General features: G+C 32.0%; 3 protein-coding genes across 10 annotated transcripts; 2 read left to right on the top strand and 1 right to left on the bottom strand.

The window, feature by feature from the left end:
* The first annotated feature begins 2,024 nt into the window (after positions 1-2,024).
* Positions 2,025-3,191, top strand: LOC100741620 (NTF2-related export protein). The gene is made up of 4 exons (XM_012383342.3): positions 2,025-2,286; positions 2,356-2,442; positions 2,563-2,707; positions 2,878-3,191. The coding sequence occupies exons 1-4, from the start codon at positions 2,278-2,280 to the stop codon at positions 3,051-3,053; spliced, it is 417 nt and encodes a 138-aa protein (XP_012238765.1). The 5' UTR covers positions 2,025-2,277; the 3' UTR covers positions 3,054-3,191.
* A 1,535-nt stretch (positions 3,192-4,726) lies between these two features.
* Positions 4,727-14,292, bottom strand: LOC100741336 (tyrosine-protein kinase Abl). 8 transcript variants are annotated; one of them, XM_012383336.3, is made up of 16 exons: positions 13,899-14,292; positions 13,000-13,153; positions 12,724-12,833; positions 12,240-12,538; positions 12,014-12,155; positions 11,786-11,916; positions 11,430-11,692; positions 10,519-10,690; positions 10,163-10,418; positions 9,948-10,070; positions 9,640-9,775; positions 9,287-9,393; positions 8,632-8,843; positions 7,472-8,541; positions 6,823-7,332; positions 4,727-6,696 (listed from the first exon to the last, which is right to left on the bottom strand). In XM_012383336.3, the coding sequence occupies exons 1-16, from the start codon at positions 14,023-14,025 to the stop codon at positions 6,186-6,188; spliced, it is 4,323 nt and encodes a 1,440-aa protein (XP_012238759.1). In that variant the 5' UTR covers positions 14,026-14,292; the 3' UTR covers positions 4,727-6,185. The 8 variants fall into 8 exon arrangements, with proteins under 8 accessions (XP_012238759.1, XP_012238758.1, XP_033175655.1 ...); XM_012383335.3 differs by having other exon boundaries at positions 9,266-9,375; XM_033319764.1 differs by having other exon boundaries at positions 9,287-9,375.
* Positions 14,293-15,008: 716 nt separating this feature from the next.
* LOC100741217 (ras-related protein Rab-2) lies at positions 15,009-17,376 on the top strand. Its single transcript, XM_003487944.4, has 4 exons — positions 15,009-15,183; positions 15,795-15,934; positions 16,032-16,388; positions 16,480-17,376. Exons 1-4 carry the CDS (start codon positions 15,138-15,140, stop codon positions 16,579-16,581), a joined length of 645 nt encoding a protein of 214 aa, XP_003487992.1. The 5' UTR covers positions 15,009-15,137; the 3' UTR covers positions 16,582-17,376.
* Positions 17,377-17,960: the final 584 nt, after the last annotated feature.

The following is a 17,960-nucleotide window of genomic DNA, read 5'->3' as shown; positions in this document are numbered from 1 at the left end:
GAGCGGCGCCGAGGCTCGACCGTGAACGATCGCTGTATGACTTTCGATGACTCGACACGAGGAAGTCGAGGTTCGCGGTCGAGAATAGACGTCTAGAAGAAGATCGGGCGGAGAGTCGAAAATGCTCACGGGTCCATTGGGCTGGTGGTGCTCCTGCTGGCCGACAACATTGACAATACAGATGGCGACAGGCTCGACTCGCACACGAATCTCGATACACACGTATACACATCTGAACGCACACGCAGCCGAATTTCAATACACATGCACAGAAATGTAAGTAAATACGCACACGCGACGTAAGAACACAGGTATGCACGAACGTGAATATATACGCACACGATGTTGATACGAACACGCGAGCACAAGTTCGACACGCACACGTAAACATGAACACGCACGCGCGCGCAAGAGAGAGCAAGAACGAAAGAGACAGAAAAAGATAGAAATGGTCGGAAGGCAGTAAATGCCTTATTATTGATCTATCGACGGAGAGGGTGATTTCGCGCGCGATGATGCACGTGACAAATAATAGCCGGTATGTCTGATCGTGAATGATCGAATTATTCTTCGATCGGTAGCTCCGAGATGGCAGTAGTCCGAGTACGCCTCTGTCACGGCAGCCTAACCAAGATGTCCTCATTAGCAATTCGAGTCGCAGCCGCGACCAGCTCGGTTTTACTCACTTCGTGGCCCGAGGGCTCCTGTCGAGCTCACTCGACGCCCTCAAATAGCCTCCGTAAGGACACCCGATGGCTTTCTTCCTCGCGCGGTGCACCGAATCGATATTGTATTTACATTAATGTGGATACTGCTGTTTGGCGCCATCATGCCTAAAAAAATAACTGTCTGTGCGCGGAGTCACGTGACCCTGCGACACGGTAAGATCCCACGATTGCTTTTATCCATAAGCCACTATGAGATCTGGAAACTGAGCAGAATAAGAATTTGTGGAATAAGTTATCACGAATGTTTCTAATAAACGTTGCTTTATTCTAGTTAAAATCCACTAAGAATTAAATAAAGAAACATCGGTTTTTTATTTAATAAAAATTCATGGTATAAGTGCAATTTTTAAATATTTTCTTCATTTAGCATTTATGTATAACGTTTACTAATGTGTTTTGCGAATGAACTCTTTTTTCGTCAGTTAAATTAAAATTCAAAAAGTATTTAAATGGAGAGGAGAAAAAAACTATATTATTTAAACAATTTATTCCTAGAAGTGTTTTACAGAATAAGCCACTATATCATCTAGGATTTTTGTTAACTAACTATTTTACGATGTGCCCGTAAAGTAACTAGTACCATGATCATATAAACAGGTCCCGACACCCACTAGGGAAAACCATCCGAAAATTGAATCATGAAAACTCAACATGGGAAGCAACAGAGTTCTCGTTTTTGGAAGATAGATAAGGAAGAATAAAGTATCTCTGCTTCTGATTGAGACATTCGTGGCATGTCACACATGCGCAGAACACTAACCTTCTTGTCTTTCAAGTTGATTTTTCACGACTCAATTTTCGGACAGTTTTCCCTACTTCATAGGTACTTCAGTATCTGAGTACCGAGATTTATTTATGAATCGTAACTAGTACTGCTACAAATTTTAAGAACTAATTTTGATGCTTGACTTATGTTCATTTGATAGTAGATAATTGCTATAATAAATAGACACATATGTATTTATAGGGAATAATTTAAAATATATAACATATTAAAACATTCATCTTTTTTTTTCTTTTGTAAAAAATATTTAATCCCTTTTTTTAACTTTTTTAAACATATTATGCATGTTTTATAACATAGGATTTTTTTAAAATTCAAATAGCATTTAATAGCAGCTTTTTTATTGTGCTAAGGTTATAGTAAACGGCTTGAGTACAATTTTATTTATTTTTAATATGTTCTTACAAGATCCAAAAACAAACTAAGATAACAATATTTTTCAGGAATCATTTATACATTATTGTTGTACAATAACATTTATAAAATTATTTATTGGCAGTTAATAATATATAAAATTCTATAAGTTCTACAAGGAATATTTCTTATTCTTTCCATATTCCAGTGATAGATACCTACAAAACAGTAACCTACAAAACAGAGTTTAAGAGAAAAAATACTATTTTTATTGTTTTACTTTTAGAAACGCAAAAAAAAAAAAAATATTTTGTAGTTAATTTACAGCAATTTTAAATAAACAGACCATTAAATCGTAAATCAATTTGCCATGTTTACATTATGAAGGTTATATTGACATTAATATAAAGGATGGAACAGGTATTTTATGGAACATTTTTTTTCTATTATTGTTGAAAGTTTTACAATATGATAATTTATTATTTTTAGGATTTGAAGACGAAAATCGATCAGGCTTGTCGAACAGCCGAAGAATTTACAAAACTTTATTATGAAAGTTTAGATAAACGCAGATATGTAAGTAATTTTAATACTGTTTGAAATTGTTATTTTATACAAATTAAACAACGAAATCCAAAAAGTTAAGAGAAATAAAACAAATAAATTTACAGAATATATATATCATATTTATTTTAGCTTATATCAAGGTTATATTTGGATACTGCGACTTTAATATGGAATGGGAATGGTATTGAAGGCAAAGATAACATACAGAAATTTTGGACAGATTTGCCACCTTCAGATCATTCTGTTTTTACTTTAGATGCTCAACCAATAATGGGTAAATAGATCTATATGTTAGACAATATATGTTTTAAATACCTTCAATTTTTGTTATCCTTAGTTATAAATTTATATGCTTTCATAACATTGTTTTTCTTTCATTATATTTTTAACAAAAATTACTATTGAATATTAAATATATATAAATATATTTAATTATGGTATTAGGTCCTGAGGTGGCAGATCAATTAACATTTCTTGTAAAAGTTGGAGGGCAAGTAAAGTATGATGATAAAACGTCGAAACCATTTAACCAAAGCTTCTTAATTGCAGCTATGGGAGATAAGTGGAAAATTGTAAGCGATTGTTTCCGAGTACAAGAAGCAATAGAAAATGTAAATTGAAATATAAAATAAGTTAATTTATATGTGTTTTCAAAATTTTCAAAGACCTTCTTGATTCAATATTCCTTTTTATTTCTATCGTCGGTCTTATATCAATGTATAAAGCGATATTAAAATTTTCGTATTAATGAATCAGTACGTTGGTCGATCATTTAGGAATAACTTTACACGAGAAAAAACTAAAAATAAATATAGATATAAATACTTAGACATAAACATTACTATGATACATATCGTATAAAACATCGATTTCATATCCTTTGACGGTTCATCAACTTAAATATCCAATGATTAATAAGATTCCGAGAAGTTCTAAATGTACATCTTTCTAAATGAAATACCTATCAATATATAGTTCGTAATACTTCTTAAGGTCTATAAATATTGCCTATAATTACTAAAATTTTGAAAAAATCACACATAACATTCCCTATTTATATTAACTGTGTTATACTTCCTATCAGTTAACATTAATGAGACTAATGGTACTATGATAAAACGAAATTCCATAATTAAATGTAACATGCAATAAGATTATAATACAACTATCTAACATATAATAGACAAGACTGTTTGTAAAGCATCATTCTTATAACAAGAATTGAAAATTGTTTTAAAATTATTAAACATATTTAGGCTAAAAGATCACTTAAAATGTTATGTGTGATCCTTTGAAAATAATTATGTATTTACAGATAACATTTTATTGAATACTTTGCCTTAATAAACTAAGAATTGATTTAAATTCCAATTAAAAATCTATACATCTAGGACTTCTCAAGAAGATTCGTTCGTACGATCGCTCGTCTTTCTTTCCCTCCCACCCTCTCTCTCCCTCTCTTTCTCGCTTTTTTTATTTGAAGATAAAAGATAAGTCGATCGGTGTATCACAGGTACAAATGATGTAAAAAAAAAAAAGAAAAAAAAGATATAGAGAAATGATTGGGTGATCGGACCGAAAGAAGAGAAATTCCGGTTCGCGTAACTAGCGTTGTCGATCGATGTATTCTAGTAGCCATATGTAGGCAGTGTTACAAGGAAAAATGTCTTGATTGGCAAATCGAGTGGCATTTTCATTCTCGTTGCATGTTTCTTATTTTTAAATGATCAAGTAAAACATGAGTTCAGACTCCGGAAACTGTTATTGGAAGACTACCAAATGAAAGTTAAAAATAAACGTTAGAAAATTACTAAATTGATATATTTAAGTGTAAAGAACTTTCAAAGTGATAAATGCAATTTGAATTCGAGCAGCATACTAAACGCAGTCATTTAAATTGATTAATGAATTCATTCACGATTAAGTAGAATTATATTACACTAAGAGAATGATAAATAAAATAAAATGAATACTAATTTTTATTTAAAGTTGATAGTTTGTTTTTGCTTTCTTTTCCTCGATTTCTTTAAAAAGTATCCGGAGTCCTTATTTTTTACTAGCGCTCTGTGGAAGAAAATCTACGCGATGCGTAGACAAAATAAAATATTTCGAAATTTGATTAATTACACCCGCTGATTTACATAAATATATACAGTAAAACCTTGACACTATTTGATCATATACAAATCTGACTTTTGATTATTATAATACTTGATCGAACTTTCCATTATTCAATATTAATTAGTAATATTAATATAACTATCAATTTAAATTGACAAGTATTATATTTTTGGCTGGCAAATTTTTATATATCTAAGATAAACATATTTTAATAATACATGCTTAGTATAGTTATTGCATGAAAACAAATTTACGATAGATATCAACACATCAAACAATCAAATTTTTATACATATTACAAACAATAAATATTTTTAAAACACTGAAACAATATATCATAAATGAGTTAAAAACGGAATAAATGATACTATTATATATGCAAATAAAATGAATGGGGGTTGATTAATCGAAAAGTCCATCAATTTAAGAATATTTTTTCTGATTAATTTCTCTAATCAAAGTTTTACTGTATTATTAAGCATACCTGTTATTCGACTTACTCTATACAAATACAAAAGTTGTTACATCCTCTCACGCATTAAAATGGCTTACTCGCTTAAAAGTTTTCGCACTTACGATGTATAATCTAGCCTAAGACTGCGTACGATATTACGAAGCACGGCGCGAGAAAGTTCGATGAAAGAACACCGAGATGTTTTACTCGACAACTATAATCACTACATTTATCGTATAGCGGACGAGTATGATTCACGTAGAGTTTTCACTTATACAGGATACATGTTGGATCGACGTTGAAGTAACCATAATTAATTTACAAAAAGAAGAACCAAGTGTTCAGTGTACAAAAAGTATCTTTTTCTGTTTTCATAAGATTAATATGCGTTCTTTTGTCTCGATAAACTGCGATTACTCGTCCTTTTTCTATCAATTTAAAACTATTATTAAAAAAATTTAAGGAACCAGAGTATATTTGATCCTTATTTATATACTTATCATACTTCTAAATTCACTTTGCTCTTGAGAATACATATTTCTTTTCTTCTTTTTTTCTTTTTTGCAAAACTCAATACATAAAAAATATAAGTGAATTACATTTATGTACTATGTGGTCTTTTTTTCTCGATATCAAAAGAATAATACTTTTATTATAATAATATCTCAAAATCCGAAGGAAAATGGCTAATCGCAGTCTATATTAAGAAATGTATTGATGAAAAAATCGAGAGAGAAATATATATATATATTTTTTAATTTAGTATTTTAATTTTAGATTTTTCTTACTTTTCCATCAAATCAGTACTTGATTGAGGCCGAGATCGACTTGAGGCCTTACTCTAAAATATCCTTGGGTTAGCGTACTCTCTCCAGGAGCAAAATTATAAAAGTATTTCTAGGAAAATCATTGCAATAGAAATTTTATAAAATAACCATTGCAAAAGAAGTATTTTAAATGGATCTCAACTGAGATTAGATAAGAACCATAAAGTTGCTTGACGTTTAACACAGAAGTTAAAACATATAAGTCTGATACAAGACTTCGGAACGATTTCCGAAGGTGTCCAAAACATTTCATGATTGAGTAACAGACAGGGACATTGCAAATAGTATCGGATGAAAATGAGGACGAGAATAAGGGTGGAGATAGAGAGAATGATGTTAATTTCTCTAATTTATCTTTGTACGGTATTGACAACATCCTTTATCGTGTTTTGGAGGTCAGTGAGAAGTCTTGTATTCTCTGCGACATTTCGAGTACCAGCTGCACGAAGTTGTCGTGCCTGAAGCTCTAACTTTCCAAGAAGTTCGCGAAACTGAAATCGCGCATGCGGTGCGATACCACTGTCTGCGAGATTAGCGCACATTCCATGTAACAGCCCTACCTTGTCTGAAAGTTGAAGCCAGCTAGTCATTACTATCGTTGAGTTACTTTTCAAATTTAATACGCTGTTCTCAATTAATGTTGAAAGCTCCAGTACGATCTGTTTTGCAGTTTTTGAGTCTGTATTCTGTTTACTTAGATCGTCTTCTGCATGTTGAGATTTCGTACAGTTTGGTGTTGCATAAATTGAAGAACCAAAATGTTTAGTTGAAGAACACAATGGTTTTAGTGGTTTTGCAGGAACAACTGGTTTTTCTGGTTCAGGTGGTGGCCATAGTCTAGTATCACTTTTGCTACCAGAACTAAAAATAATGATCTATGTTTTATGACTATTTATATATAATATTGAATAAATTGAAGATTTAGAAAACTACCATTTAGTAAGCAATATATAAGTATTATAACAAATATAAAAAACGTTTATGTACCTCTGACTACGGGTTGAGGCTCCACTATGATCTTCAGGTGAATCTTCTGTCTGGTCAAGAGTTTCTTGTTTACCGCTACTTCCTCTGACACTGAGTTTTGGGCTGTGAGGCTGACTATCACAGGATTCTTTATTTTCCCAAAGTTTCTTTAAACTGCTGATACTACCAGTGCTTCTGCGCTTATCATCTTGTTGTTCTTCTGATTCTGAAGATTGTTCAGTGATAGTACTTTTCTCCTCTAACGATTTTTCCCTTTCTGCATTCTCAACTTTTCGAAGTCTGGCCTTGAAATCGATTATTTGTCCATCAGATGTCTCCTCCTTCTGCGGATTATTTCGCTTATCTACTCTCTTCAACTTAAAACCGACACTTCCGCTAGAGAGTATCGACTCAGTTACTGGAGAAGATATGCATGAATCTTTATGAGTATTATGTATTTGAAGTTGTTGTTGTTCTTGAATTGCTTCGTTGGTTTTTAAAGTTGATACAGCGTACTCATTTTGAGCGTGTCTAATATGATAAGAAAAATATAACATATATATACATGCTTTAAACAACAGTTAAGATGCAGGAAAGCAGAAACGAACATATAACACACTGATATATAATACCTATTACACACGATGTATGTATATATATTGGAATTTACCTTTGTCCAGAATCCATGTTAAAACTTGCACAGAGTTCCGAAAGTAACTGTGATGCTGGATCCAAAAGAGCAGATGGAGTACTGCTTATTACTCCAGGTTTTTTCGTAGTAGTACCATGTTTAGTTTCTGCACTTTGTTTAATTTCATTTATCAGCTTCAATTCCAACATCTCTTTCATTCCAGGTTTCCGTTCAAAACTATCAGGAGGTGAATTTGTGGAAACTGGTGGTGGAGGTGGTGGAGGAGGAGGTGGTGCTTCTTCTGGTGGTGCAGCAGGCTCGATTGTTTCTATCCTGGACTTAAAACCCGTTCTTTTATTATCGGTAGTTCTACACGAGTTATCTTGAGTTTCTCTGCGTCTCAAATTAACTCCAAACCTCGAACACGCTTCTTTTACAGAGGGTTCTGCGTTACTAACATCATTCCTGTCTTCTTGATGCTCATTTTCATCCTCCTTTGAACGCCAGTCTGTACTCTTTGCTTTTCTTATAGATAAAGGAGAATTTCTTATTTGAGAAATTTCGCTGCAAGAAATAGGAGGTGGTAATTCAGCTTGTTCTTGCCCAGAAAAAATTTCATCTGGTGGAGGAGGCAAATCTGCGGGTGGAGGAGGAAACTCCAAGTCAGCTAACGACGGTTGAACAGATCTCGATGGGCTCGCAGTACGAAAATTAGAGTTACTTGAAACCCGAAAAGTTCTTAAACCGACAGCATCAGACTGATTATTCTTTCTTACAGCTACTACTCGAGTACGGGGAGAATTTGGAGGTTGATAAGTATTAACAACACCGCTTGAAGAATTACTACGAGTCATTTGAGGCTGACTTCGTAAATTACTTTGACGAGGAGAAAGAGATCTGTGTTGCGAATTGTCGATAGATGCTTCATGTTGTTCCACTGTACCAGGTGTCATGGAAGAAGCCACTGTCGTCGATTCCTGATTCGATGGCATGCCACTCTGACGTAAAGACTCCAAATACGCGCCAATTCTAGCACCTTTTGGCAATGTACCGTAACGATTAATGGCTCTTTTTACGTTCTGTACTTCTAATGCACCAACTTGTACCAACTAAAAATTAAATAAAAAATTTTTATTTATGTGACAAGTTTCAAAATTGTTTGGAAGCTACTTTAATATTTCTTTGCACTAGAGAACTACCTTTTGTGGTAATGGCTCTTTCGATGGATAAGGTCGTGGCTTAATTTGTTTTTGTGAACAGGTCAAGCCAGGTATAGGTTCCGGAGACGTTGAAGGTTGAGTGATAAAGTTTGGTTCCGCTGTACCCTGAGAACCCTCTCCATCCTCCTCGATTTCACAGCCTCCTGTAGCAATCGTTCCTTGAGCCATCGTCGCGAGATCTCGCGCAATACCTGAGTTCCCATTTAACAACAAACCGTACCGGTACATATTCTCTTTCTGCTTAGAGTCCTTTCGCTGAGAGCGAACAAGTTCCGTAAGCTCACATAACGAAATACAAACAGTATGTCCGAAAATTAAAAGTAGTCTCCTTTGTACATATTAAATTTTCTTTATATCAGTACTTTTTATAAGTTATTTAATGAATTTATAAAGACAAATTAGTTATAACACAAAAAAGATAAAAGTATCAAAATGAACTCGTTCTTTTTTAACCTTCAGTTTTACTATAAAAAGTTAATTTTTTATCTAATTCGAAAAAGAATATAAACGCAAAGAGAATTGAACATAAAAAGCTGGATACAGAGCTTACGGTAGGAAACTGAAGCAGTACGTGCACGTATCAGTACGCTCGATTAAAGTAGAATGAAAATACCTTCGAGAATCTTATCAATACCATTTAGATCCGTGGCATCATCGAGAGTCATGGTGTTCGTTTCAGTGTTTTGAGAGTCTTGCTCTTGATAGGCAGAGTCGCGGAACGAACTGCACGACGACAGCAAGCTGTTACCCAATCGTTATATTATCGTATCACCATATAATCAATATTTGTCGGTGTTCGAAATCTCGATTATGTGAAAGAAATTTAATAAAAGCAGATTTATGCGAGTAATGTGGTAGATAAAGTATATTCCATATGTGTGTATAATATTTTATTATTTACTTATTATTGTAACCAGATCTAGAAAAATTATAATAAACATGTAATAATCGAGGTTTCGTTACACCGAAAACAAAAAAATTTCATACCTCGTTCTTTTTGGAGGGGCAGGAGCCTGTTTCCCCTTTTTATTTGTAGAACGTCTCATTTGTACGATACTACTATTGTTCTTACTCGACATACCACCTGTGAATGTACTCAGTTTCGTTACTGAACTGGTAGTATCTACAATAAATAAATGGAAGTTCGTAAACTGCTGTAATATTAAAAAGTTAACTCATTTTAAATAAGACTAAATAAGGATTGACTTAATCCTAAACATATTAATGTATTATGTATAACCTGCAATAATAGTATTATCACAAAACAATATTCTATGAAGTCCATACATGTATACCTGAAGATGATAATGGTTCAGAAACTAGAACAAGTCCATGGATGTTTCCAGTGCTACCAGTCTGAGATTTTTTGTATGAAAGTAAAGGAATTTCTCCTCCTCCTTGCAATTGCTTTTCAACTTCTGTAAGCACAATTTTTATACATGTTTATACGAACTATTTACATTTAAAAACATATTTTTGATGTTTGCATGGAATTGATAGATTATTTTACCTTCTGTAATACTAGATTCTTGAAACATATTTTCAAGAGAGTGGTGAATTTCTTTGAAAGTGGGCCTATCAGCAGCGGACCACTGCCAACATTGCCGCATCAATTCATATACTTTCGGTGGACATCCAGGTGGACATTCCATTCTGTAGCCTTTTTCCAGCATATGATAGACATCGGTCAAATCAACACCAGGGTAGGGAGACATTCCATAGGTTGCTATTTCCCAAAGTAAGATGCCAAATGCCCACACATCAGACTACAAATATATGATACAAATAAAGTACAAATGTAATATAAACAAAACAAATTTGAGTAAAAATTCCTAAAACTCTGTATTATAAGAAAACTTGTTTTACCTTCGTGGAAAATTTATTATATGCTAGTCCTTCTGGAGCAGTCCATTTTATAGGGAATTTCGCTCCAGCGTGAGCCGTGTACGTATCATCTCTCATCAACCGGGCCAAGCCGAAGTCTGCGACCTTCACCAGATGATTTTCACCCACTAGGCAGTTTCGAGCCGCTAGATCTCTGTTTCGAAAGTCGCGATGTTAACGCGAGCTCGTTTCTTAAGAGAAGAGGACGATGAAATTTAAAAAATTTCTCCTAACTAACTGAATGTACTTTTTTGTGCAGAATATGCATATCATAATCATCACTGTAATCTGCCATTACTTTTCTTCAGTGATCCTTGTGACGCTATAAATCGCTACCTAAAAACAGCTACTTACAAGAAAAATACTTTAAGTGCAACGATTACTTTTCTGCATAATACATACCAACTTAAAGTTAATTCTTTACTGATCACGAAACTATACTACTTTAAAACATGTAGTTATAGTTTGCGAGATAGAAAAAATTAATTACTTTTCGATATGCACTATGTAAAAAAGTGAACATTACATTTTATGTACTTTACTTGTTAGGTCTTTTTAGTGCCTTTTTTTGCAAAAATTTAAGTAATCCCCAGTACAATTTTTTACTTGGTCAAAATTCTAAAATGAGTATGCAAATATTTTTATGCACTAATCATAGTGACAGTGCATAAGATCAGGATAAAAATATAAAAATGTTTTTTAAATAAATATAAATAAGATTAAATCATTTGTAAAAAGAAAGAAAAATTAAAATACACACCAAAATTGAGAATTAGTTTGTTCATAAAATAGAAAAATACTGATAAATATACTTTCGTTCCATCCTTTAGAAATATGTAATAACATGTATACCATATAGAAACATGTATTTATTCTAAAGTATGAAACAATACCTGTGAATGAAATTTCTGCTTTCCAAGTAACTCATTCCACTGGCGATCTGCGTAGCCATATGCATCAAAACGACGGCATTTATTTGATGTTTACTCTCATTCCGCAAATAGTCTAGCAAATTTCCTTTGCTCATGAACTCTGTAATGATGTAGAAAGGCGGTTCCCGAGTACATACACCTAATAACTGAACTAGATTTCTATGCTTCATTTCCTTCATTATTGCAGCTTCCTCCAGAAAGTCTTTTAGAGCCATTGTATCCTCCTATAAAATAAAGGTATATAAGAGTAAACCAAAAATAAGTAAAATAAAAAATGATATAAATAGTAATTATAACTAATATATTAAAAGACTAACCTTTAAGGTTTTTACAGCCACAGTCATATTATACCTCTTCCATACAGCTTCATAGACATCCCCATATTGCCCCCCACCTAATTTATGCCTCATGACTATGTCTGTCCTATTAATTTCCCATTCATCAGGTTCTGAAATAAATAATTTCAATACATTTCATCTTTACAATGATTATGTAATTTTACATGAGTATCACAGATATGATACATGTTATTTTTTTCCACATACCTGGGCTAAGTGGGAAAACAGTAGGTTTATTGTGCTTTGGTGCAGGATAAAGTAATTGTGTAATTAAACCATCAGCAAGCATTGAATGGTGGTGTACTAATTCTGCCAGAGTATTAAATTTGCTTTCAGTTGTAACAAACATCTGAAATATTAATATTTCATAATACCATGTTTACATCTTATAGCATATCATTTAATTACTAGTAAGATATATGAAGCTTTATACCTTTCCCTCACTGTCTTCATTAATCCTATAATGGTATACCCTACCCTCATATCGCAGAGAAATACTGCGTTGACCTGGACTGCTTTCTGATTCACGAACCAGAAAACTACCATTTATACCAGAGCTTAGGAGATACTCTGCAGCATTCCTGGATATCCTTCCATGATACCAGGAGTGTTTCTCCAAGGAATTTACTGGTGTAACATAATTTGAAGGAACCCATCCTACTTGACCAGTACTTGAATGAGCTTCACACCATTCTCCACTCTTATTATAACTTAGAATACGAACTTGTTCTCCTAAATTCAAATTTATAATGTACAACATAAATTTATATCTTTATATTCATACAAGGTATCCCAGATATTTTCTCCAGATTTATAATAAGACATTTATGGACTTTTTATAATATATTTTAATCTTACCTTTACTTATAAAGTGCAAAAAAGTCTGGAACACCAAGTATGTTTTCAAAAATAATTACCTTTCTTAAGACTGAGCTGATTTTCTCCACCTGCTTGAAAATCATATAAAGCCACAAATAGTTGAGGATCATCTTCTTCTTGTGCCAATAGGTTTTCCTTACTTGTCCACCTGTGATATACATATTTTAATATTATTCAGATTCATATTAAATTAATTTGTATATATAAAATATACTTCATTTTTTAAAATTGAAGCATAAAATATTTATATTTATGCGTTGTATGATGAAAAACATTCCTAAAGTAATAAAATTATATAAATGTTATAAAGTAACCTGTTTGCAGCCTCCAAAAGTCCAGCAGAAGAAACCACAGTATGTTGTTGAATATTCACTTGTTGTGAAATTGACTGAATGCTGGACCCATTTGGTGGATCACCATCTGGTAATGCCGGAATGTGAGGTAGCGGTCTGCTTTGTAAAAGAGCTTCTGCACAACATCATAATACTGTTGTATGCATATGACTACAAATTAATGTAAGAAACTTAATTAATACAATTTAATATCAGTATTTTCATCTGCATTTTATCTTTTCGAAAAAGTTATGATGCATCTCTTTCCACTAATAAAATATACAAATGTTAATATCTTATTTAAAAAAAACATTATATCTACTGAAAATATTTATTTTCCTTCTTATTGAACACAATCGTATATGACGCATTAAATTAACAATTATGATTAATTAGATATTAAATTGTTTAAGATAATTTACAAAATTAGAAATTATGCTGTTCAGAATAACGGAAACAAAACTTACAATGCAAATAGATTCTGTTATCATACATCTGTGTTAATGACTAAGAACTAATTTAGAATATTAAGTCATTTAACAATTGTTTTATCTTTATAACAAAATTATAATAAAACAATTAATAATAAATTTAATAAAAGAAGTACATAAAAATATATATATACATATGTGCATATATTAATTATATAACTAAATTACAGCCTATTTTTGTACATGTCGTTATTTGCAACTTTATTTAATATTTTCCTGACCTTCTATATTCATAATCTGTTATAAAGCAGACAAAGTGCATGAATGCAAGAGAGAAAACTAAGTAGAGAGGGGAAGAAAGCGTGAGGGAGAGAAGTGGAAAAAGGACGGAAGTAAGAAAGGAATAGAAGATAAAAAGCGAGAGAGTAGGAAAATAAGAGAAGGAATTACCGCTGTGCTCTGTAAATATATTAGAGCCGACAAGACGGGATTCCTTGAGGTTCCTAGGCTGTTTGCGCGTCTGTCGCGCAGCAGAGCCGACAGGAACAATTCTCTCCTTAGTTTGTTGAGCACCCATAGTTCCCGAATTGGCATGCCCTTAGATTAATCCCGGCCGCAAAACTGCCGGGGCCGTTCACTCGGCACATTCACTTTCGGCCTGACAGTCTAACTCCCGATCGCATCTCTCGTCGGCCTCTGCCGACGACGAGAATACCCGAGACTCACCAATCTCACCACCGAACGCGAACCTCCTATTCACATTTTTGACCACCATTCAAGATCGACATTCTCGCCATGTTTGACAGCTTCGACGTCGACGATAGCTCGATTCGCATCGTACTGTTTACTACTTTTACTTACCACCAGAGTCGTTTCTCTATTCTCATTGGACAATCAATTTCTCGGACAAAGATTTCATTGGCTAACAGCTTTGTTCACCGATAACATCATTCGAAGTCTAACAAAGTTCTTTGTTATTTATTTCTTATTCTATTTTCCCTTGTAAATATTTCTATTCGTTGGAACAAACAGTTAATATATAATAATATACTTAAAAATGTTTAATTATTTATCATTCTCGATATAAATTATTCTTTTATAAAATTACTATACTTAGATTCCAGATCTATTCTCGATTTGTTCGTGTACATTGTTATTTTTCTTTCTATTAGTAAAAGAAATGTTATAAAAAGGAATCATTTATAAAATTTGATTACATCTGTTAATAATATCAGAGATATTATGATGATGAGGAATTTCCTTTCTGATAATATGCGTAGTTAAGAGAATACGAAGAATGGTGGAGTATAATATACAAAAAAATAGGCGTGATAGTGTGATACGAATTCATATGGAATGTGAATTATATCAGATTAACGATTACATTGTACAATATTATAATCATATAATATATATCTTAATATATCTATGGTCAGCAAGGTATCAAGTGTCGTGATTTTGGAACACGGCCAACGCTTCTAAGATACGTCAATGACTGAAGCGACGGCAGCGCGATATCGGAAACCCGAGCTTATTACGAATAATACGAAAAATCCCGAGAATTGCCGAACTGATTCAGTGACGTCATGCTAAAGCAGAAGAGATAAGACAGCAAAAAAAGTGAAGTTCTGTTTTCTAATATATCCGCATTTCGTGTAGATATCTTTGTTTGCTACGTGATTTCGAAAAATGTCGTACGCATACCTTTTCAAGTACATCATTATTGGAGATACAGGTAATTATCTGATGCGTCTACTAAAACAAATTTTGAATGATTTCTACATCCTACACTATGTCGACCGTGACAGGACTCATTGTTTTCGTTTCTTTCGACGATAATATTTTTGATTCGTAAACCTTACAACAGTTCTAGGAATTCTAATGCGCGTACTTCACAACGACATTTAACGTTACGAATTAAATATTTCTTTCAATGTAACATCTGTACATAGCTTCTTTTTTATAATAATTTCGTCAACTTAAAAGGTGTCCAATTCTGTTATTTATGTTCAGAACAGATTTCATATTAAATTTTTTGTACTATATATGTATATACGTAGTATTATTAGGAAATGATATTAGATGTTGTAATTATGAATCTGCTATAAATATTTTATAATATTGTAATTGGCTTGTTTACTTTCATATATATTGTTTATTATATAAATGTAATATATCTTTGAACTTTTTGCTTTGTAATGTGAATAAGATAAATAAATAAATATATTTTAATATTATAGGTTTTGGTTTTTAATTTTTTGGTTGGATTCATTGATTTTTAATTTTATGGAAATATCTCCAATCTGCATTAATTGTTTAATGTAAGGACATCTTATTTTCAAACAGGGGTTGGAAAATCTTGTCTACTTCTTCAGTTTACGGATAAGAGATTCCAGCCTGTTCATGATTTAACAATAGGTGTTGAGTTTGGAGCCCGTATGATTACAATTGATGGAAAGCCAATCAAACTTCAAATTTGGGATACTGTAATTATTTAGTTTTTTTGCATTGAATTTCACAAATGCTTACAATAGTGAATTTTAAGGAATAATAATTGCTTATACAATTAAATTGAACTTATAGGCAGGTCAAGAAGCATTTCGTTCTATTACACGATCATATTATCGTGGAGCTGCAGGAGCTTTATTAGTATATGATATTACACGTAGAGAAACATTTAATCATTTGACCACTTGGTTAGAGGATGCAAGACAACATTCAAATTCTAATATGGTGATCATGTTAATTGGTAATAAGAGTGATCTGGATAATAGAAGAGAAGTGAGGAGAGAAGAAGGTGAAGCTTTTGCAAGAGAACATGGACTTGTTTTTATGGAAACCAGTGCAAAGACAGCAATCAATGTAGAGGATGCATTTATCAATACAGCAAAAGTAATTTATGAAAAAATTCAGGAAGGTGTATTTGACATAAATAATGAGGTAAAATCAGAGAGTTAGAATAACAAAAACTTTATTACAATATTGTATTTTTGACATTATCATTTAATAAACAAAATTTAAATGTACTTAGGCAAATGGTATCAAGATTGGACCACAACATTCACCGACAAGTCCTAGTGGATTAGCAGGTACTGGTGGTCAAGGAAACACGCAAGGTGGTGGGTGCTGCTAGGGGCTGGGGGTTGCCTGTCCACCGCTTAATCCTTCTCCAATTTAAATTGATCTTTTTACTCCTGCTCCACATTTTATTCTCAACCAATTACATTGTATATTTTTTTGCGCGCGTCGCATCATGAGGTAACAAGTGACTCTATTGGTGTATTTATTATTTAAAAATGATAACATATACATACGTACTAAATAGGAATATTATAAGGGAAAATGTTATATATTGCTTACATCATGAAACCTAATAAACTTTTAATTTACAGATTCTGGCTGATGTAAATTTATTAGTTTCAAATATGTTCATTACATGCTTTCTGTACTTAATTCCTTTGTAGCAGTATAGTAATATTAGTTCTTAAATTACATCCATAAAATATTAGATGCTTTTCATATACATATACAGATAATTTTATTTTTAATGTACTAGAAAGAAGTTAACGTTATTTTATTAATGCAGTGCTACATTAGATTTTTATTCATTTACATTTAAAATTACTTAATTTTAATTGTAATATACGAAAAAACCGAGAAAGAAATTAATTACTATTGGATATTGATAAAGCGGGAGAGGATAGGCACTTCCATTTAACGTTTTGTATTTGTTCACATTGTATATTGTATGTATTGTGCACTGATCTTAGAATTTGATTTAATTTAATAATGAATCATAATTGATATACATATATAAATCAAAGTGATTTGTCAAAAATATGATTTACACTTGACTACCTAACGCGACACCATGTATATGTATGTATCAATGTATGAAATGACGAATATATAAAAACATATAAATCAATTTTATTGTGAGGCCTATCTAACCAAAAATCATATTATTTTATTAATTATGATTGGTATTGTTATTTTTGGTATGTCTTGGAAATATAGTATTCTAATTACAACATATAAAGTAAGACATTTTTATAATTTTTATATTTAAGTAAATATGTCCAATAAAGATAAATTCTGTACTTATAACCATTAGTAGTAATACCAATCAAGAAAATAGAGAAATACTAATGCTACCTGTATTTTGTCCAATTAAATGTAAAAATAAACATAGTATACATGCACTTTTGTTTTGATTATAAGTTTAATATACTTTAATATCTTAAATATTTAGAAAAATTTTAGGTAGAGAATGTTAATCCAGATAATATTCTATAAAGAAAAAGGAATTTATTTATTATAAATGGTTTTTGTACCTACTGCAATATGCAACATACTTTTTTCGAAATATTCTATGATGTTTTAAAATATACTAAAAATAGATGTATGTAATCTAATGTCAAATGGATGTAATAATCGAAACTTATTACCACAATAAGTATTCAATTTTTACACCCGTTTAAAATATTGTACTGTTGTATCCTTAAAATTAAA

The sequence above is a fragment of the Bombus impatiens genome, unplaced genomic scaffold, assembly GCF_000188095.3.
Source record: "Bombus impatiens unplaced genomic scaffold, BIMP_2.2 scf_0216, whole genome shotgun sequence".
Classification (NCBI taxonomy): Eukaryota; Metazoa; Arthropoda; class Insecta; order Hymenoptera; family Apidae; genus Bombus; species Bombus impatiens.
The sequence above is the reverse complement of the archived record's forward strand: the minus strand, read 5'-3'. Positions and strand labels throughout refer to the sequence as shown.